General features: G+C 38.8%; 1 protein-coding gene across 1 annotated transcript in view; it reads right to left on the bottom strand.

Moving 5' to 3' along the window:
• Nucleotides 1–4,846: 4,846 nt before the first annotated feature.
• The window catches only part of skia (v-ski avian sarcoma viral oncogene homolog a), a 94,006-nt gene continuing 82,638 nt past the window's right edge, over nt 4,847–16,214 (bottom strand). Inside the window, exons 2-7 of the mRNA XM_028453519.1 lie at nt 15,433–15,549; nt 14,524–14,639; nt 13,507–13,817; nt 13,102–13,430; nt 10,612–10,842; nt 4,847–9,977 (exon numbers count right to left, since the gene is read on the bottom strand). Coding sequence (XP_028309320.1) covers nt 9,792–9,977; nt 10,612–10,842; nt 13,102–13,430; nt 13,507–13,817; nt 14,524–14,639; nt 15,433–15,549 — 1,290 coding nt within the window. The 3' untranslated portion in view covers nt 4,847–9,791. The remainder of the gene's footprint in view (nt 9,978–10,611; nt 10,843–13,101; nt 13,431–13,506; nt 13,818–14,523; nt 14,640–15,432; nt 15,550–16,214) is intronic.

Raw genomic sequence — 16,214 nt, 5'->3', positions numbered from 1 at the left:
GCCTTTTTAAGACTGTCCTCTCGTGGTGAGCTAACTCATTACATGGCCAGTTGCCCTGCTCTCACAGACTTACGTATAATCTAATTGATTGATTTACACCCGTGAGTGACTGGTGCCCATTTCACAGTGCACGGCGAACCGTTGAAAAGCCGCAGCGATCACAGATTTTTTTGTGTCAGAGACTTTGGCACAACACCGCTAGCCCCTGGGACACAGGACATGCTATAGAAGCTAAAAGTTTGGTAACCACTGGTCGACAGGACTCCACAGATCAAAACAAACTTCCACCAATATTATCAGTGGACCGATAATATCGTCAATCTCTGATTTTTGTTTTGGGTGTTTTTGTTTTCATTTTCAGTTTTTTTTGGAGCCATTGTGTATATTTGTTGTCATTTTTGTTATTAGAGTTATTTGTGTGTGGTTTTTAGAGTTATTTTGTTTTGGGTTTTTTTTTGTATAATCTAATTTTGTTTATTTTTACTGTCTGGTTTTGGAAAAGTAATTTATTTGGCATTACTTTACATCTTCATTTTATGCATTTTGCTTTTTGGAGTCATGTTGTGTGTTTTTGTTGAGGGCTGCACAAAGTGAGATGTGGGTCCCTGGATGCCAGTTGCATACAGTATGTCTGCTTTACACCAGCTGTGCTTGAAATAATGCAAGAGGAGCTCCTGTTTTGCTTTGGTGGGCACATTTTATTGAAATATGAACAAGTGTGTGAATATTGGCTGGGTTGGTGTGTGAATGCAGTGCTTTGGTTGGATGGATGGATGGATGGATAGATGGATGGATGGATAGATGGATTGATATAGGAAGACATGTTAAATAGGTCAATGTTGTTTTTTTGTGTAAAATCAATCTTTTGTTTGGTTCTTGGCTGTTAGCTTAGCTTCATTAGCTCTGTCTGTGTCATAGCTTGCAGGGCTGACTGTGATGGCAGCTGAAGTGATGTGTGCAGCAGCAGGATTGGCAGGCAGCACCACAGATGCTGATCATATTTGTCAAGCTGAGATGGTAAAGAGCAGCAGCCACTCATTTATATTAAACTTGCCCAGAGGCCAGTGACCTGCATCATATTTTTATGGAGAGGCAATTGGAAGTGTGTGTAAACACTGGTGAGAAATGTCCATTAAGTTAGCAGGAAACATCTATTCAGAAGTAAAAAAAAAAAAAGAGGAAAGGTCAACCTTGTTGCATTTATGGCTTTTTCACCAGTAGGAGGAATAATGTAGTAAAGAACACTTTCAACACAAGCTGCACACTGGGTTTTCTTCCAGAATACAAATAAGATGGAATATTTCTGTGTATTGATATAAAGCAGCTGCTCTTCCTTCCCAAATGTTCAAGCAGAAAGAAGTTCTGCTGAGCCTCAGTAACTACACACAAGGCATTCAGTGAGTTTGTGTTGGTCTTATTGTGTAATCATTTATTAGTGTCTTTTTTTTTTTTTGGTCAATAATAATTTAGTTTTAATATCTAAACTAGATGTGGGCAAAATACACAAAATGAGAGAAAAGTATTCAAAATGACAAAACTCCAAAAACTGACAAAACATCTACAATTACACAGGAATTGAAAATGAAACCAAAAACAAATGTACACAAAAAAGGACTTCAAAAGTGCAAAATGACCACACAGGAAGGTAAGAGCATTCCTTTAGCTCTAACAGCTTTGTGTTGATCTTAAAGGATGGAGATCAACAGCAGCATGTAGGATATAGTGGTGGTAGGTTGTTAATGAGCTGCTGTTTAACTGGGACAAAGCAGGCGTGGGTGCTCGGCCCACTCTGCTGCTGCTGCTGCTGCTGCTGCTGCTCACAGTCACCGTGCTTTTCCTGACAATAGATTCTACTTGTCTTTCGTTCGTGTCTATTATTCATTCATCATTGTTGGTGGACATGGAAGTGTCCTTGAGGAATTTAAAGTTCTCGTTACCTTTTTTTTCTCTCTCTTTTTGTCTGCACATGCTGTCAAAGGTCAACACTACAAGAAGTGCAATCTTTTTTAGTTAGTTTTTTTGTTATTGCAATTGAATAAATTACATTATTTTATTGCATAATTGTGACCATCACCAGCCCTCCCTAAGGAAGGGTAAGAAACAATTTATTAAAGGGAGAATATAAATAGAGAGGGCAGTGTTACACCTAGGTGAGGGGGTGGGGGGGAGGTGGAGGGGGAAGTGAGCAGGGAGGAGCGATTCAAGGTAGAGAAATGGAAGGGTGGGGAGGAGTTGATTACTGTAAAGTGAGAGTGAGATGTGAAGTTGTAGGCGTGAGGCTCAACTATAATGGTGGTGACTGTGGGCAGAGGGAAGGAGTGAGTGGTAATACCTGAAACAGATATTTGGGATCAACGTGTATAAAGTTAAGCCCACGACAAGTTTTATCCCACAGTCCAAGGCATGCCAGTGCATCGTAGACTGATTTATGTGCAAGATACTGCTACTGTAAACCCAAGCGCTGCCCCCGACTCGAGGACGCAGCCAGAATAGCAGAAAGAGCGGGGGCCAGGGTATGCAGGAGCGCGGCCCGCACCAAACACCCCGGAAGACCCCCGCCAGAACCGGCCAAGCCCGTGCCCCCCCCTCACAGAGGCCTCCCCCGGCCACACACGCGCCGACACGAGACACCCCCCAACCAACAGACTAACCACCCCCGACGCAGATCCGCCAGGGCAAGAATCACAGGCCGCGCCCCCACACACCCACCCAGCACAACTCCAGGGGGGGCCCCCGCACGGGCAAGGCCCCACCCCACCTCCGTCACGCGCCGCACACCGGCCCACGTGGTCCCCCAAGTGAGCCAAAGGGGTCAAAGCTAGCGATATCCATGGCGAAGGTGCACTCAAGGGAACAAAGCCGAGGCGCCCAGACAGGCAGGCGGAGCGACCCACGGCACCCAGCGACCCAGGATGTAGGCGCCGCCCCCGAGCAGTAGCCACCCCCACCCCAGACCCCCCCGGCCAGGAGCCACAAACCCCATCACCCCAGGCCCCCCGATGGGCCCACCCCCAGGCTAACCTACCTGACGCAGCCTCGCCCGCCCCCCAGGCGAAAGCCACAGCCCCCCCACCAGTACCCCGGGCCGACAGGTGCCCCCCAACGCCCAACCCAGCAGGAGAGCAGGCGCCAGAGTAAAGGAAAAGGAGGAGGGGAGAACGGGACAGGGGGACAGAGAGCAAAGTTCTCGTTACCTTAAAAAAAAAAAGAATTGTATGTTTTAACACAATCTTATTAAACAACAAAAACACATGTTGATATTCGTCAATAGAAGTGTCCAATGATGCTCAGTTTGTCCTGGCTTAAGGCCACCAGGACCATCATTTTGTTAGGCCACAGAATTTGCCACAACACCCGCTTTTGGCTACGTTCACACAGCAGGTGTTAGTGCACAATTCTGAGTTTTTTTGTGTGTGCTTAGTCATTTACACATTAAATGTCTTTTTTTTTATCAGTTTAGAGGAACGTGACCCTGAAGTGACATGAACAAAACAGGTCCTGAGGTAATACATGACCACGCTGTGTTTACAGAACAATGGAGGCTTCTCATCTCTCTTTGTGTGTGTCACTGATTATATGTTTAATATAATAAATATTTATTAATCCCGCTGTCCATTTTCCACTCCATCCTCCGCCATGGCCGTTTACCTGAAAAACAATCTGATTTGTGCTCTTCAAACTGTCTTAATAGATCTGATACATGTCACATATGAGCAAAAAGGAAAAAAAAGAAAAGAAAAATCAGATTAGCTCGTACTTTACTGCAGTCTCAATGTAACATATGAGAATATACAGTAACTACTGCCATGGATAGGTGTGGTGACGACATCTGTGCCTGACATAATGATGGCTCCGTTTCAATAAGGAAACCATTAAACAGTATCGAAGCATGTTTGTGAGTAGTTGGAGCGATGATAATAATGATGATGTAGGGCTGAGCAAAACATTTATTTAATCGATTTATTGAATTTGTAGATAGAAACAATTTTCATTTTTGCAAATTCGAGTTTAAAAATTTTTTTTTTTATATATATATATATAATATATAAGTATATATAATATATATACTTTTGTTTAAACCTGGGTTGAAGCTTGAAATAGTTGAATGACAGAGCCTCATTTACTTTTTAGTTTTTAACTCTTGAGTGTTTAGCATCAACATGAAAATGGTATCAAAGAGACTTTAATAAAGATGTCAAAAGCAACTTGTGTATTTCAGCAGATTTCTGCTTTCAGGCCTGAAGGAATTCTGTCAGTGGTTTAGCAGTTTTTAGCAGTGATGAGTAGTGGAATGGAAGTAATGTGAAATGACTGTCTATCGCCCTAAGTCCAGCACGTGTTAGCACTATTCACTAGAGCTACGATACGCTTCTGTCCTGATTCAATTTTTTCACAATAATTGGGTCCTGATTCCATATATATTACAATTCTGATTTATTGCGATTCCATTGTAATGATTATTGTGTTTTCAATTTCCTTATCCTGAAACAAAAGTTGAATCAAAAACTTCTAGAAACAATTTATGAGTTCCAAAAGTCCAGTTCCAGTCAGACTCGCTGACATTTATTTACACTACACTTAAACTGTCAACTTAAAAGAAACTTTTTTGACTTGAAACGAATACCATCATTTATTCATACTGATGATTAAAAATGTTTGTCTGCAGAAATCAAGAATTCCACAGAAGTTCCTCTTGAGTTAGTCTGTTAAAGATAAATATGTTTTATTACATCATGAAAAATATAATACAAAAAGAATATTAAAAAATATATTTTTAAACAAACTGCCCAATAATTATGTAAAAAAAGAAAAAATCATTTTGAAAAGAGGAATAAAACAGTTCACGGAATCTGGACAAACAACTTTATTTATGGTAATGCATCTATACACTGTACATTCAGTCACTGCAGTATATAAGCTTAGCTCTTTTCAAACATTGCTGTATAAAGTTCGTACATTACAATGTAGTCCATAAGAGAAGGAGATGACATCAATGGAGGAACGTAGAGCCAAAAAAAACAAAAACAAAACAAAAAAAACAGTGGAGATAGATGTATAAGCCAAGCTCTTTTTATACTGTATATAGATTAATACATAGAAATGCTTACCTTTGACATAAAAATATTTCTAGAACTGTATATAGAATTAGCAGCAGCACAGGGCTAAACAAGATACATGTGGGGAAATAATGTTAGGTGAGGCTCAAAATATACTGAAATGGCTGAAAAAGAAAGTAAAACAAAAATAGAAACAGAACTATACGAATGTACATATTTTGTATGACTATTCTCTTACGCACTGCATTAACTGTTGTTCAAACATTAAAAACATTTCCAGAAACCAAACGACAGCTACTGTAGCAGGACCCAAATCTCTTTTTGAACAAAAGGAAACATAATGTACATATGTTACAGAATATTTAAAAAAAAAAAAGAAACATATCTACATTTGTAAATTTGCATTCAAATTCTCACACTGGCTTTTATTTGTGAATTAGCATGGACTGTTATTGCTGCTGTTCAGCCCATTATTTAGCAAAAATTATTCATTTAGAAAACTGATTTTTTCATTTCATCTAGAAGATGCCAAATGCTGTTATCGTCACTATCTCTTATAAAAAAAAACTGGAGTGACAACAACTGTACGATGGACTTTTAGAGTGTAAAAAAATCACAACCAAATGTATCCACGTTAGGTTTTTGAAAAGTCTCTGCTGTAGAAAAATGAGCTAATGACCCACTGCATTAACTTTAAGACATCAACCTTAAAGGACACAGGGAATGATCATCTTTATTTACAGTCAAAAGTATAAATTTAACAAAGCCAGTGGCATCTATAAAAATGTCCTGAACATGCATATCTTTATTTTAAATGCAGGAAAACGAGCCTCAAGCATTTTTTGTTCAATTGTTCGTCGCAATTAAAAAAAAAAGAGAAAAAAAAGCAACAACTGTGTAAACTGATTAGTTACTGTAGGAAAAGATGGACAATATGACTCCTCCCTTAGTACGGTGGTTTCCGTTAGCAACATGACTTTGTAACACTAACAGCTCCTAAAAAAATGCTCAAAGCTCTCCAAAGTGATGTGGCTCACGACTACCTGGATGTAAAACGTTTGCAGAAAGTTTGTGGGAAGCACAACATGTAGGTGAGAACTAGGATTCCTTTTGTGAGAACTGACACCGAGGTAGAGTTTCACTTTGTGTAAAAAGTAGTGATGCAAGTATTATTGGCACATTATTGGTGTTGGTCGATATCGGCTTTAAAATGAACTATCGGCCATCCCTGCTGAAATAATAAAGCAATAAAATAACAGGCTTTGCTTCAATGACGCCATCACAGACACCTCATTGCACGTGGAGAGGGTAGGGTTAGGGCGGGGCTAAGCGGCGCCGTCTTGTGTGGAGGCACTCAGCAATCTCAAAGTAGAAGTATTCACTGAATCTACCCAGTCTTTGTCTTCTTTAGCTCTGACACAATGCTTATATCTAGCAAAAAATATTATTTATGTCAAATATCAAATAGGTAAGTAGTAGTGAGTGTTTTAAGTAGGACAGGCTGCAAGTGTCTTCACTGTTTGACAAAAATACTACAATAGTCATGAATAAATATGACAGAAGGTAGATGATCTCTGCAATTAGATGTGGGGGAAAACACGGATATCAGTTCTTGGCCAAATGAGTTGTGAAATATCCGCAATTTAATATCAGCCAAAAATCCAATATCATGCATCCCTAGAAAAAAATGGATCCGCAATTTACTGTCAATGAGTTTGGAGTCAGGCAGAGTGTTGCACGCTACTTGGTAAACACATTTCGAGTGAGAAACACTAATCTGAACTAAAGCACTGCACAAGAAGCCTCCGAACAGATCCTTCTTCCCCGTAATGTAAACCGTGTTTTCAGGAATGATCGGAACAAGTCGTTAGGAAGCCACATCAGAGCGGCTGAAACATTAAATGGTACCAGTAGAGAATCTTAACTACAAGCTCTATCAAAGATCACATATAATAAATAGTTTGTCAGGTTATTTTCTTTAAAAATCATTTGTGAGCAACAGGGAGATGATTAAACATGCCCGTTCATGAGACAAGGTTTTTGAGCGTCACAGTCGTAAGAGGTGTAGTGACACAATCTGTGACCCGAAAAAATGGTCGATCCGGTGGCATAAGGTGGTGACGTGTGGCGAACGTGTCTCACAAATAGACATGTTTGATTCTGTCATATACTTTAAAATGAAAGTTGCCCTAATCATATATTGATATTGGTTATCGGCCCGATGCCAGAAAAAAATATTAGTATCGGATTCTATAGGCCAGCATCCAAAATCTGTAATATAATATACATTGTTTTACTTGATTCATTGAGGTTCTTCTTTAGGGTTTTCTGATTTAGTTTTCTTCAATTGTAGAGTATTCTTTTGTTTAACCTTAAACTACGCGACAAAATTAGTCATAAAGTTATGAATGATTCGTACCAATATTGTTATTGTATCAACAAAAAAAAAAATCAGATCTGGAATCCCCTAAAAAAATAACCTAATTAAACCTATACTATTATTTCTGATCTTTTGACAGGACTTGCAATCAAAATTCACTACAGGTACCCTTTAGATAAGCTAGATACTGTCATGGGCCCTGTGAGGAGGAGCTGAACGTCAGTGAGTTCCAGACTGAACTGAGGGAGTGAATACACATGGTCCATCTTAGCACGGGTCAGTAAAGGTTTGGCAAAATGAGCCGAGATTAAGCCTTTGAGATCAGACAAAGAATAAAAGAGAAGACTGTTTTTGGTCATTGCAACTATTGCAATTATATTCCAAGTCCACTTTTTTTCTTTCCATTAGTGACCCAGAAACAGTCTATTATTTGGAGGAACACTGATAAGAAAAGTTGATTTTCATCATCAGTGAATTTTTGCTAAAAAAAAAAAACCTTTCGGCACTTGGGTTGTCCAGCATTACAGAGATTTCTTGCTTCTTTATTCAATAAAATGTTTTTTGTAATTGTATTTTCTCAACTGAATATACAACTTTTTACTTTTAAAACCTTTTTTTAAACGAGACATTTGGTTTGCATTGCATGACACAATAAAACCCCAGAACAGCATCAATGCCCGATAACCAACAACAAGTATGGCAAAGTTTTTACATTTCATGCATGAGAAACAAATGCCAATAGATATGTTTTCTATTGGGAAAGAGTCAACATAAAATATGAGCCGTGAAACACTTTTTCATAGAAACACCAAAAGGAAAACGGAGCATTACCAAAATGCACATTCTGATTGCGTCGTAGTCACTGTGCGCTAGCAGCAACGTCTTTGCCTGCTTGGTTAAAGTTTCCTTTTTGTTCTTGTAGGAACAAAATCCCAATGAGAGTATGAAGTTAAAACCAGGTGCGAGAGTGAAATAAAAAAAAATCACAACCAAACAAACTTCCAACCATTTCCAACAATCCCAGGCTGTACCGGCTTTTTTTTTTTTTTTTTTTTTTTAATCGTTTTTAGATATTTACAACACACTGCTTGGAGAAAACGCTGTATTTCTGATGCATATGTTCATAAAACTGCTCACTGCTTTTATACGCCGGCAGCCGATGACTGTGTTTATAAAACGAAGCTGGAAAATAATGGCAGGGATACAATGTATCATAACATTCAACTGTTATGACAAAGTGCGATTCAATATTGTAAGGTAGAAAAAAAACAGATTTGTTATATACAAAACTTAAATTATTAAAATGAACATTTTGTGGATATTATCACGAGCACCAAGTCGAAGTCTGTGTGAGAAACAAAACTGTGCTAAAGGAAAGGCCACACGGAGATGTGGAGATGAGTTTTTTACTTTGAAAGAGGAAAATTCAATTGTTTACGCAGAAGACCAATTCTGTTTTTGATAAAAAATAAAAATACTTTCAATGAGTCATGAGATAAAGCATTGGTATCTGAGCGGCGGCGGTCTTAAGTAGTGTTGTGCAAAAAATGTCCAACATCAACCATCCTTTTGGATTTTCAAAGCCAATGTGCCTAGAACTGAACGCGGGTTCACCAGGAATCCTTTTGAATCATCTGAACCCATGAAGAACAGAAATGAAAAACCATTAAAAGGTTGGATGCCTTCCTGTGAAAAACCAGCCGGACTTCAGTGGCACAGCATCCATTCACACGTATGCTTTAAAAAATGTTAGGAATGTTTGATATTCTCCATGTAACAAAAACGCATTTCCTTTTCTTTACTCTTTACGTTATACTCTGTAGTCTCTTCAATAATTGCTCCAAATGTCTGAATCCGTCTGCGTCGTCATCCTGGAAGGACGGGGTAGAGGTGCATTCTGGGACCTGAGCTACACACGGGGGCTCGTCCAACCTTCTCACACCAATCCATGCCATCTAAACAATCACCTTTCAGCAGTTCTCACTGTCCAAAAGCCTCACCTTGTATTTCCACGAATGGAAATTTCACTTAGTGCAGCATTTGACCTCATGCTGTAATTGCGTATTTAGTCTGTGCTTGATTAAAAAAAACAACAACATTTGTTAGCCTGATGAAGCTCCTCTGTTTGGAAACAGTTGAGCAGGTTTGTCCTGGCTGTGGACGGTACAGCGCGTTACCTTTCTTCTCTTTGGTCTGAGAGGAAGGAGCCATGTTTGTGGTCTGTGACACAGTGATGGGCGACAGGTCTGACCGAGGCCTTCCTGTGGGTTCTAGGGTCTGAAATGGGCTGGGTTTTGGGGTTTCTAGGTAGGATCGAGATGCTGGAAGAGAGTCCGGGTGTTCCAGCAGGCTGCTCAGTTCTTAGTGATATTGTCTTTTGGTGTCCCATCTTTGCTGCTGGCTTTAGGCCAGAGTTGCTGTTGGAGTTCCTTAACCACTCTCTCCAGGTGCTCCCTGGCCTCCCGCTCCTGCAGCAAATCTGCTCGAAGTTGTTCTCGGTCAGCCTCAGCATGCTGCAGCTTCATCTGGAGGTCTTCAATCTGGAACACAATCAGAGAAGTCAAACTAAACTTTAAACCTTTAAACCTATCAGGAACTAAATAAAAACTGCAATAATTATTATGGTTTTATATTAAACTACTAAAACAAAAACACCAGCAGCAGCTCCAGCAATCTTTAAAACAATTATGGAAATTGTTGGTGAAGGTCACAACTAAGAAATATAATAAATGTATTATTTTATTTTTGCAAGGAAAAACTGAGAATAACCAAGAACAACATAGCTGTCGCAAAAAGGTCAACACTACAGGTAGTGTATAGCCATCCTCCCAAAGACTCATTAATTAAGATGACCTCTAAAGTCAAAGTCAAAGTCATCTTTATGGTCAATTTTTCAACACTGTGCTGGACCAAATCGAAAAAACATTTATATCTGAGCCACGATGTAAACTAACAGTAGAAAGATTTTAAAATATATACAAAATATAAAAGATAAAAATAAAAGGAGAGATTTTCAAAACTGTTTAGATAGTGTACAAAAATGTTACTTTCTTTACCTTTCAAACTACGACCTACCGTACGTTTAATCAGTTGCTTTTTAGTGTTTTAGTTACAAAGACATGTAGAGCAGATGGAAGTAAAGATGTTCAGGTTTTCAAAGGCGCTTCGACTGACCTGTGCAGAGTATTTAGCGCGGAGACGTCCAGCTTCACAGCCTTTGTCGCACACTCTGAGCTGTCGCGCCTGCTCCAGTTCTCGCTTCAAACGGATTCGAGACTCGTTAGCCTCCTTCATCTTCTTTTCACTCTCTGCTCGCAGACGCTCGATTTCCTTCCTCAGGTTGCGCTTGGCCTCGGTTGCCTCTCGTAGCTTCTCCTTTTTGGCGACTCGCAGAAACTCTAACTCCTGCAAAGACCAAGCATCAGTGGAGGTGAGTCACTCCCATATAACACAATAACCATCTATGACCTGTCCTGTGTTGTGTTAGACATGTGTTAATCAATCCTTCTTTATTTTCATACATAAAATGCAGCTCAAAGTGCTTTTACAAGGTTAAAAACACCCACACCTGTCCACTGCACACAGACACACTGATTAAAATAAAACCAATAGCACATGTTTATTTGCAGATAACACAACTGCTCATTTTGCATCAGACAATGTAATCTGCTCAGCTACACAAAAAGGACAAAATACACACAAGATGACTACAAATAAATAAAAAAAAAAAAAATACATACATAGTACGAGAAAAACACAGAAATGACTAAACAAATACAGAAATATAGAAAAACGACAGAAAAACACAAACTTTTTGTTGGTTCCTTATTATTGCTGAAATTAGTCATTATTCTAAATGCTGACATAAATCTTGATCATTTCGACTTTGTTTGATTCCTTGATCTATGAGGCCTACACTATGATTTCATTTAATAAAATAATAAACTATCGGGAGTAGCAGCTTTGAATAACTGTATCATATCCAAACATTGGTATTAGCATCCATGCAAAATAATGCAATTTGGAAAAAAACATTTCAACAAGGGATGCAAAATCCCAGGAATTTTCAAAGTTGGGAACTTTTAATGGGAATTGATGGGAATAAAAAATTTTTTTACATTATTAAATGTTGGCCCTTAACAGGGATGTAGTTGGGAAATACTATTTTAGCATCATCTAAAATATCAGCATCAGTTTTTTTTTTAATACTTCTAATTTCTGGTTAATTCCAATAAATAATTCCTACAAAAAGTTTATATTTTTAAAGATTCCCAAAATTCCACAGTCTAAGGTCCTGAGAAAATGTACAGGTAATGTTCCTCCCCTTTGCAACCCTACACTTTATACGTCCCAAAAATGTCATATTTAATCCATATTAGAGCCTGCTGAGTGTACAGTTAAACAGCTACAGTAGTCAGTGACTCTTTCCTTAGTGCTGTGCTTAGCGTTGGAACCCAGACAAACATGTCCGTCATTGAGCTTTGTTTCTACCAAACAGAGTAAAGAAACAATGCTGATTGCATCCTTACAGAGGCGTTACATAAGAACCCTTTGATGACTGGTATCGTGACAAAGCCACACAATGGAGCAAGCACAGAAAGGATTACTAAAAAGTAAGTTCATTGTTGATTCAGCCACTGGAGGAAGGGCATCGTCTCACTGCAGCTTTGTCTAAATCTGGATATTTTGTAGTTCAGAGATGGGCAACTATTTTTGACTGTATCTGATTTAGAATAACAACTAATTTGAGCATTAACAACGGAAAGAACAAAGGGTGTGCGTATTTATGTCATTCTTATGTAATTTTGTTGTGGTTTTGTATGTTTCTATTATATTTTTCTCTCATTTTGTGTATTTTTGGAGTCAATTTGTAAAGTTTATCTTGTGATTTTGTGTTTGTAGGAGTAATTTTGTGTATTTTGTGGTCATTCTCTAAAAAAATGTTTTAATTTTGTGGGTATTTGACAATTTGTACATTTTTATTGTTGATTTTGTAGGTCATTCTGAATATTTTTACCTTGTGTGTTTTGACTCATTTTGTGCAATTTTGAATTCATTCTTGTATATTTTGTTTTGTGTATTTTTCCATCATTTTGTACATTTTTCTCATTTTGTGTATTGTTGGAGCCAATTTGTATAATGTATCTTGTGATTGTATGCTTGAGGAGTCATTTTCTGTATTTTGTTTGTTAGTTTATAAATATTTTTCAAATTTTGTAGGTTTTTGCACGATTTTGTTGTTGATTTTGTATGTTATTCTGTCAATCTGTATATTTGTGGTTGTTTTGTGTGTTATAAGTAACTGTGTGTTTTTGGAGTTCATTTTTGTGTATTTTTGTAGTTGTGTTGTATATACTGTTATTTATTTGTCACCATCTTATCTTTTTGCTGTTTTTTGTGTTTGTTTTTTCTTATTTTTTGGAGCCATTTTGTGCGTTTACAGTGTGGGATTACAGAATGGCTTTAAAACCTGTCGTTTATTTTAATTTTCAGATATTTGTACATTCAGTTTTCTTTTGTTTCATTAGAAAGCTTCATATTCTTTGAGACTTTAAAGGACATACATGTTGTGCTGCTTTTTTGATGTGCCCCCTTTGCGTATAAAGCTGCAGTATATACAGTATATATATATATATATACACATGTTGGCGTGATGACTCCTACCTGCTGGAGGTTGCGTTTGGCTTGCAGCGCCGAACCCAGTTTCTCTTCCTGCTTCACCCTCATCTTAACAATCTCATGCATAAACTTCTCCTTGGACTCTTTGGAGTCCAGTCCCGTGTCCAGCGCCTGCCTGAGACTCTCCAGCTCCACCTCCAGGCCGAGCTCGGGAGGTGTGGCTGCGACTGGCACGGTGGACGTTGTAGGAACGGACCCTTCGGCGGATGGCGCTGCGCTGCTGGCTCCTTGGATGCCTGGTGAGCTCAAGTCCTTGGCTGAGCTGCTGGACGATGCGAACGATGGCGACGAAAGGGATGACAAAGATGAAGTGACTGTTGGAAGAGAAAGAAAAGTCAATTTAAAAAAAAGAAAATATTTTTTATCAAATCCACATTTTATTTCGCCTACATTCATCGCGACTTTCCACTTCTATTTCCACCTCAGAGTCCCGGTCGTCCTGGGACTTTGGTCGGGGGGGCTTGCTCGTGCTGCTGGGTGGACGACTTGGGATTTCTGGTACTGGGGGGGCCAACTCTTCGGTGGCTCGTCTCTTGCGGGAAATGGAGTTTGCGTTGGCAGCTTCACTAGGCGGCTCGCCTCCACTGGGGTGAAAGGTGCTCGGTACTGACGGAGAGATCGGACTTGCCTTCCCTAGGGGCAACGGGGTAAGAGCAACGTTGGGGGCCACGGCATTCTCCAGACTCTTGTAGTTGTAGTAACTGAAACAAAATAACAGACCAAAAAACCCAATTCAGGTAAAAACACGATTAAATCACAATGAGTGAAAATGTTAAATATGCTGATGAGGTGCAATAAGGAGCTCATTTTTAATTCAAGGTTGGCCTTTAACATAGATGTTAAATATAGTTGGGCAAATGTATTTTAGCATTTGCTAAAATATCAGCATGAGTTTTTTAAAATTACTTCAATGAAAAGTTCCTATTTTTGAATATTCCCAAAATTCCTGTGGAAATGTACCAAAAAATGTCCACCCCTTTGCAACTCCACTCTTAAGTAGATTCTCCATCATGAGCTGCTCACTGTCGAGCTCCTCCTCCTCCTCCTCCTCCTCCTCCTCTCTCCACTTCAGAATAATTCATCCATATTTTCAGAATCTTTCAGACCAAAATAGATTACATATCTCTTCAAACTGATTCCCTGTAAATGTTGATGCTGTAACATGTTTCTCTCTCTGCAGTCTATGCTTCCTCCTCTCTCTATCCTTTTCTATCTATGGATGTCCTGGTCTGTGGTTCCCACTATAACCAGTTTGTGATCCTGTTCTGTTCTCCAACCACTCCTGCAGATGCTGACTCTACATCTGCTGGAGCTTTTCCTGCTCATATCCTGCTTTATTTTGTTGTATTTTGTGCTGTATAAATAAAGCTGAATTGAACTGATTGTGTGACGTTGTGCTGAGCTCACCTGTCTCTAAGAAGGGCCAGAGGATGAGGGGACGCCTCTTTGTCCCCAGCAGAAATGTGAGGAGACCAGGGTCTGAAAGCTGAGGGTCTCTGTCTGCTCGGGATGCTGTTGTTGCCCTGGGAAAGAAGGAAAACAGAAAACTACAATGTATATAACATATACATGTGTTTTTAGAGGGTCTGACATTAAAGCAGACATGCTAAAACTCAAAAATTGGCTCCAAAATACACGCCAGCAATTTTGAAATTGTGTTAGATCTTACTATGAACCATCGCTGGTGTAGCGCTGGCTAATTCAGTAAGAGTTAAAACTTCTACAATCACAACAAGAAGTTTGTGCTCTTTTAGTGTAAAGGTTAGAAACTTCATTGCATCACTGTAACAAAAATCTGAGAAAAGTCGGAACTTATCAGTGGTTCATTATTTATTTCCGTCCTGGTGATTTTAATGGATTTCCTCAAAATATCCCTTTTGATCAACTTTCTTATTTACTACATACCACAGATGATGGAAAAGCCACATATTATACCTTCACAGAATACCTTCCACCAAAAATAATTGGTCATTAATTATGCAAACTATAAATTGTGTTATTTTTAGAAATGTGCAAAGATTGCACCTTATCTGGGTCATTATGACTACTGTAGTAGCTTAAATGTTTTCACTCCTTTCTATCCATAAGGAGATGACTTGCAGGTTTGATCACGTATAATAAACATCAAAAATTGTATATATATATTTTTTTTTTTTTTTTACCAGTTCTTGCTTTATGGTGCAGTTGTGATGTGTCTTCATCCTCAGTGAGTTAAGTTTGCCAAAAGTAAAATTACCCTCTACCAAAAAAATTTGCATAAAATATCAAATATCACTGTATCATTACCGTTGTCATAAACAACCTTATAAGACGGACCTTTTTAGACGCAGAAAGAGCCTGAAGCCAGTCATGTTGTTTCTCTTTCCTGCTCACTGGGGATTGTGATGGTAAGTCTTCGTGTTTGGACTTTTTAATCGGGACGGGATCAGATGCCTGGAAGGACAGAAGGACAACATTAAAATGTGATCGTGTCTCCTTACAGAAACTCTACCGGACATCGGAAAACTGGTGGCCCAAGGTGTAATTTTGTGCGGCCCCCAAAGTAAACACACAGAATGACTCGAAAAACACACAAAATGACATAATCATATACAATAGGAGAACAAAAACGCTCAAGGTGACTTTAGAAACCCACAAAATAACTGCAAATACACAAAAGGACAACAGAGATGTCAATTTAAAATCCAAAACCGTAAAGAAAAGACTCCAAAAACATGCAAAATCAAAGACAAATACACAAAACTACACGAAATGACTTCCATAAATATACAAACGCTCAGATACGATCACATTTTTGTGACCCTTACTGTAATAAAAGTTGCCTAGCTGTGTTTTGTGCAATTAAAAACAAATGTTGTTGAAATTATAATAAAAGTTACGGTTTTCAAACACCTTTAAGTTGATCATTTTTCTTTTGTGAAGATGTGAGGAATGCATCGTGGTTTCCTGACTTCCTAAAGACCAGTCCAACCTTTGTTTGGCCTGGTTTAAACACACAAACAGTCTGGAGAGGAAACAAGTGCCCTAAATGTCAGTAAACTGGAAATGGAACAAGTATTGTCAGACAGATGACCAACTGTGTGTGTGTGTGTGTGTGC

The sequence above is a fragment of the Gouania willdenowi genome, chromosome 7, assembly GCF_900634775.1.
Source record: "Gouania willdenowi chromosome 7, fGouWil2.1, whole genome shotgun sequence".
Classification (NCBI taxonomy): domain Eukaryota; kingdom Metazoa; phylum Chordata; class Actinopteri; order Blenniiformes; family Gobiesocidae; genus Gouania; species Gouania willdenowi.
The sequence above is the reverse complement of the archived record's forward strand: the minus strand, read 5'-3'. Positions and strand labels throughout refer to the sequence as shown.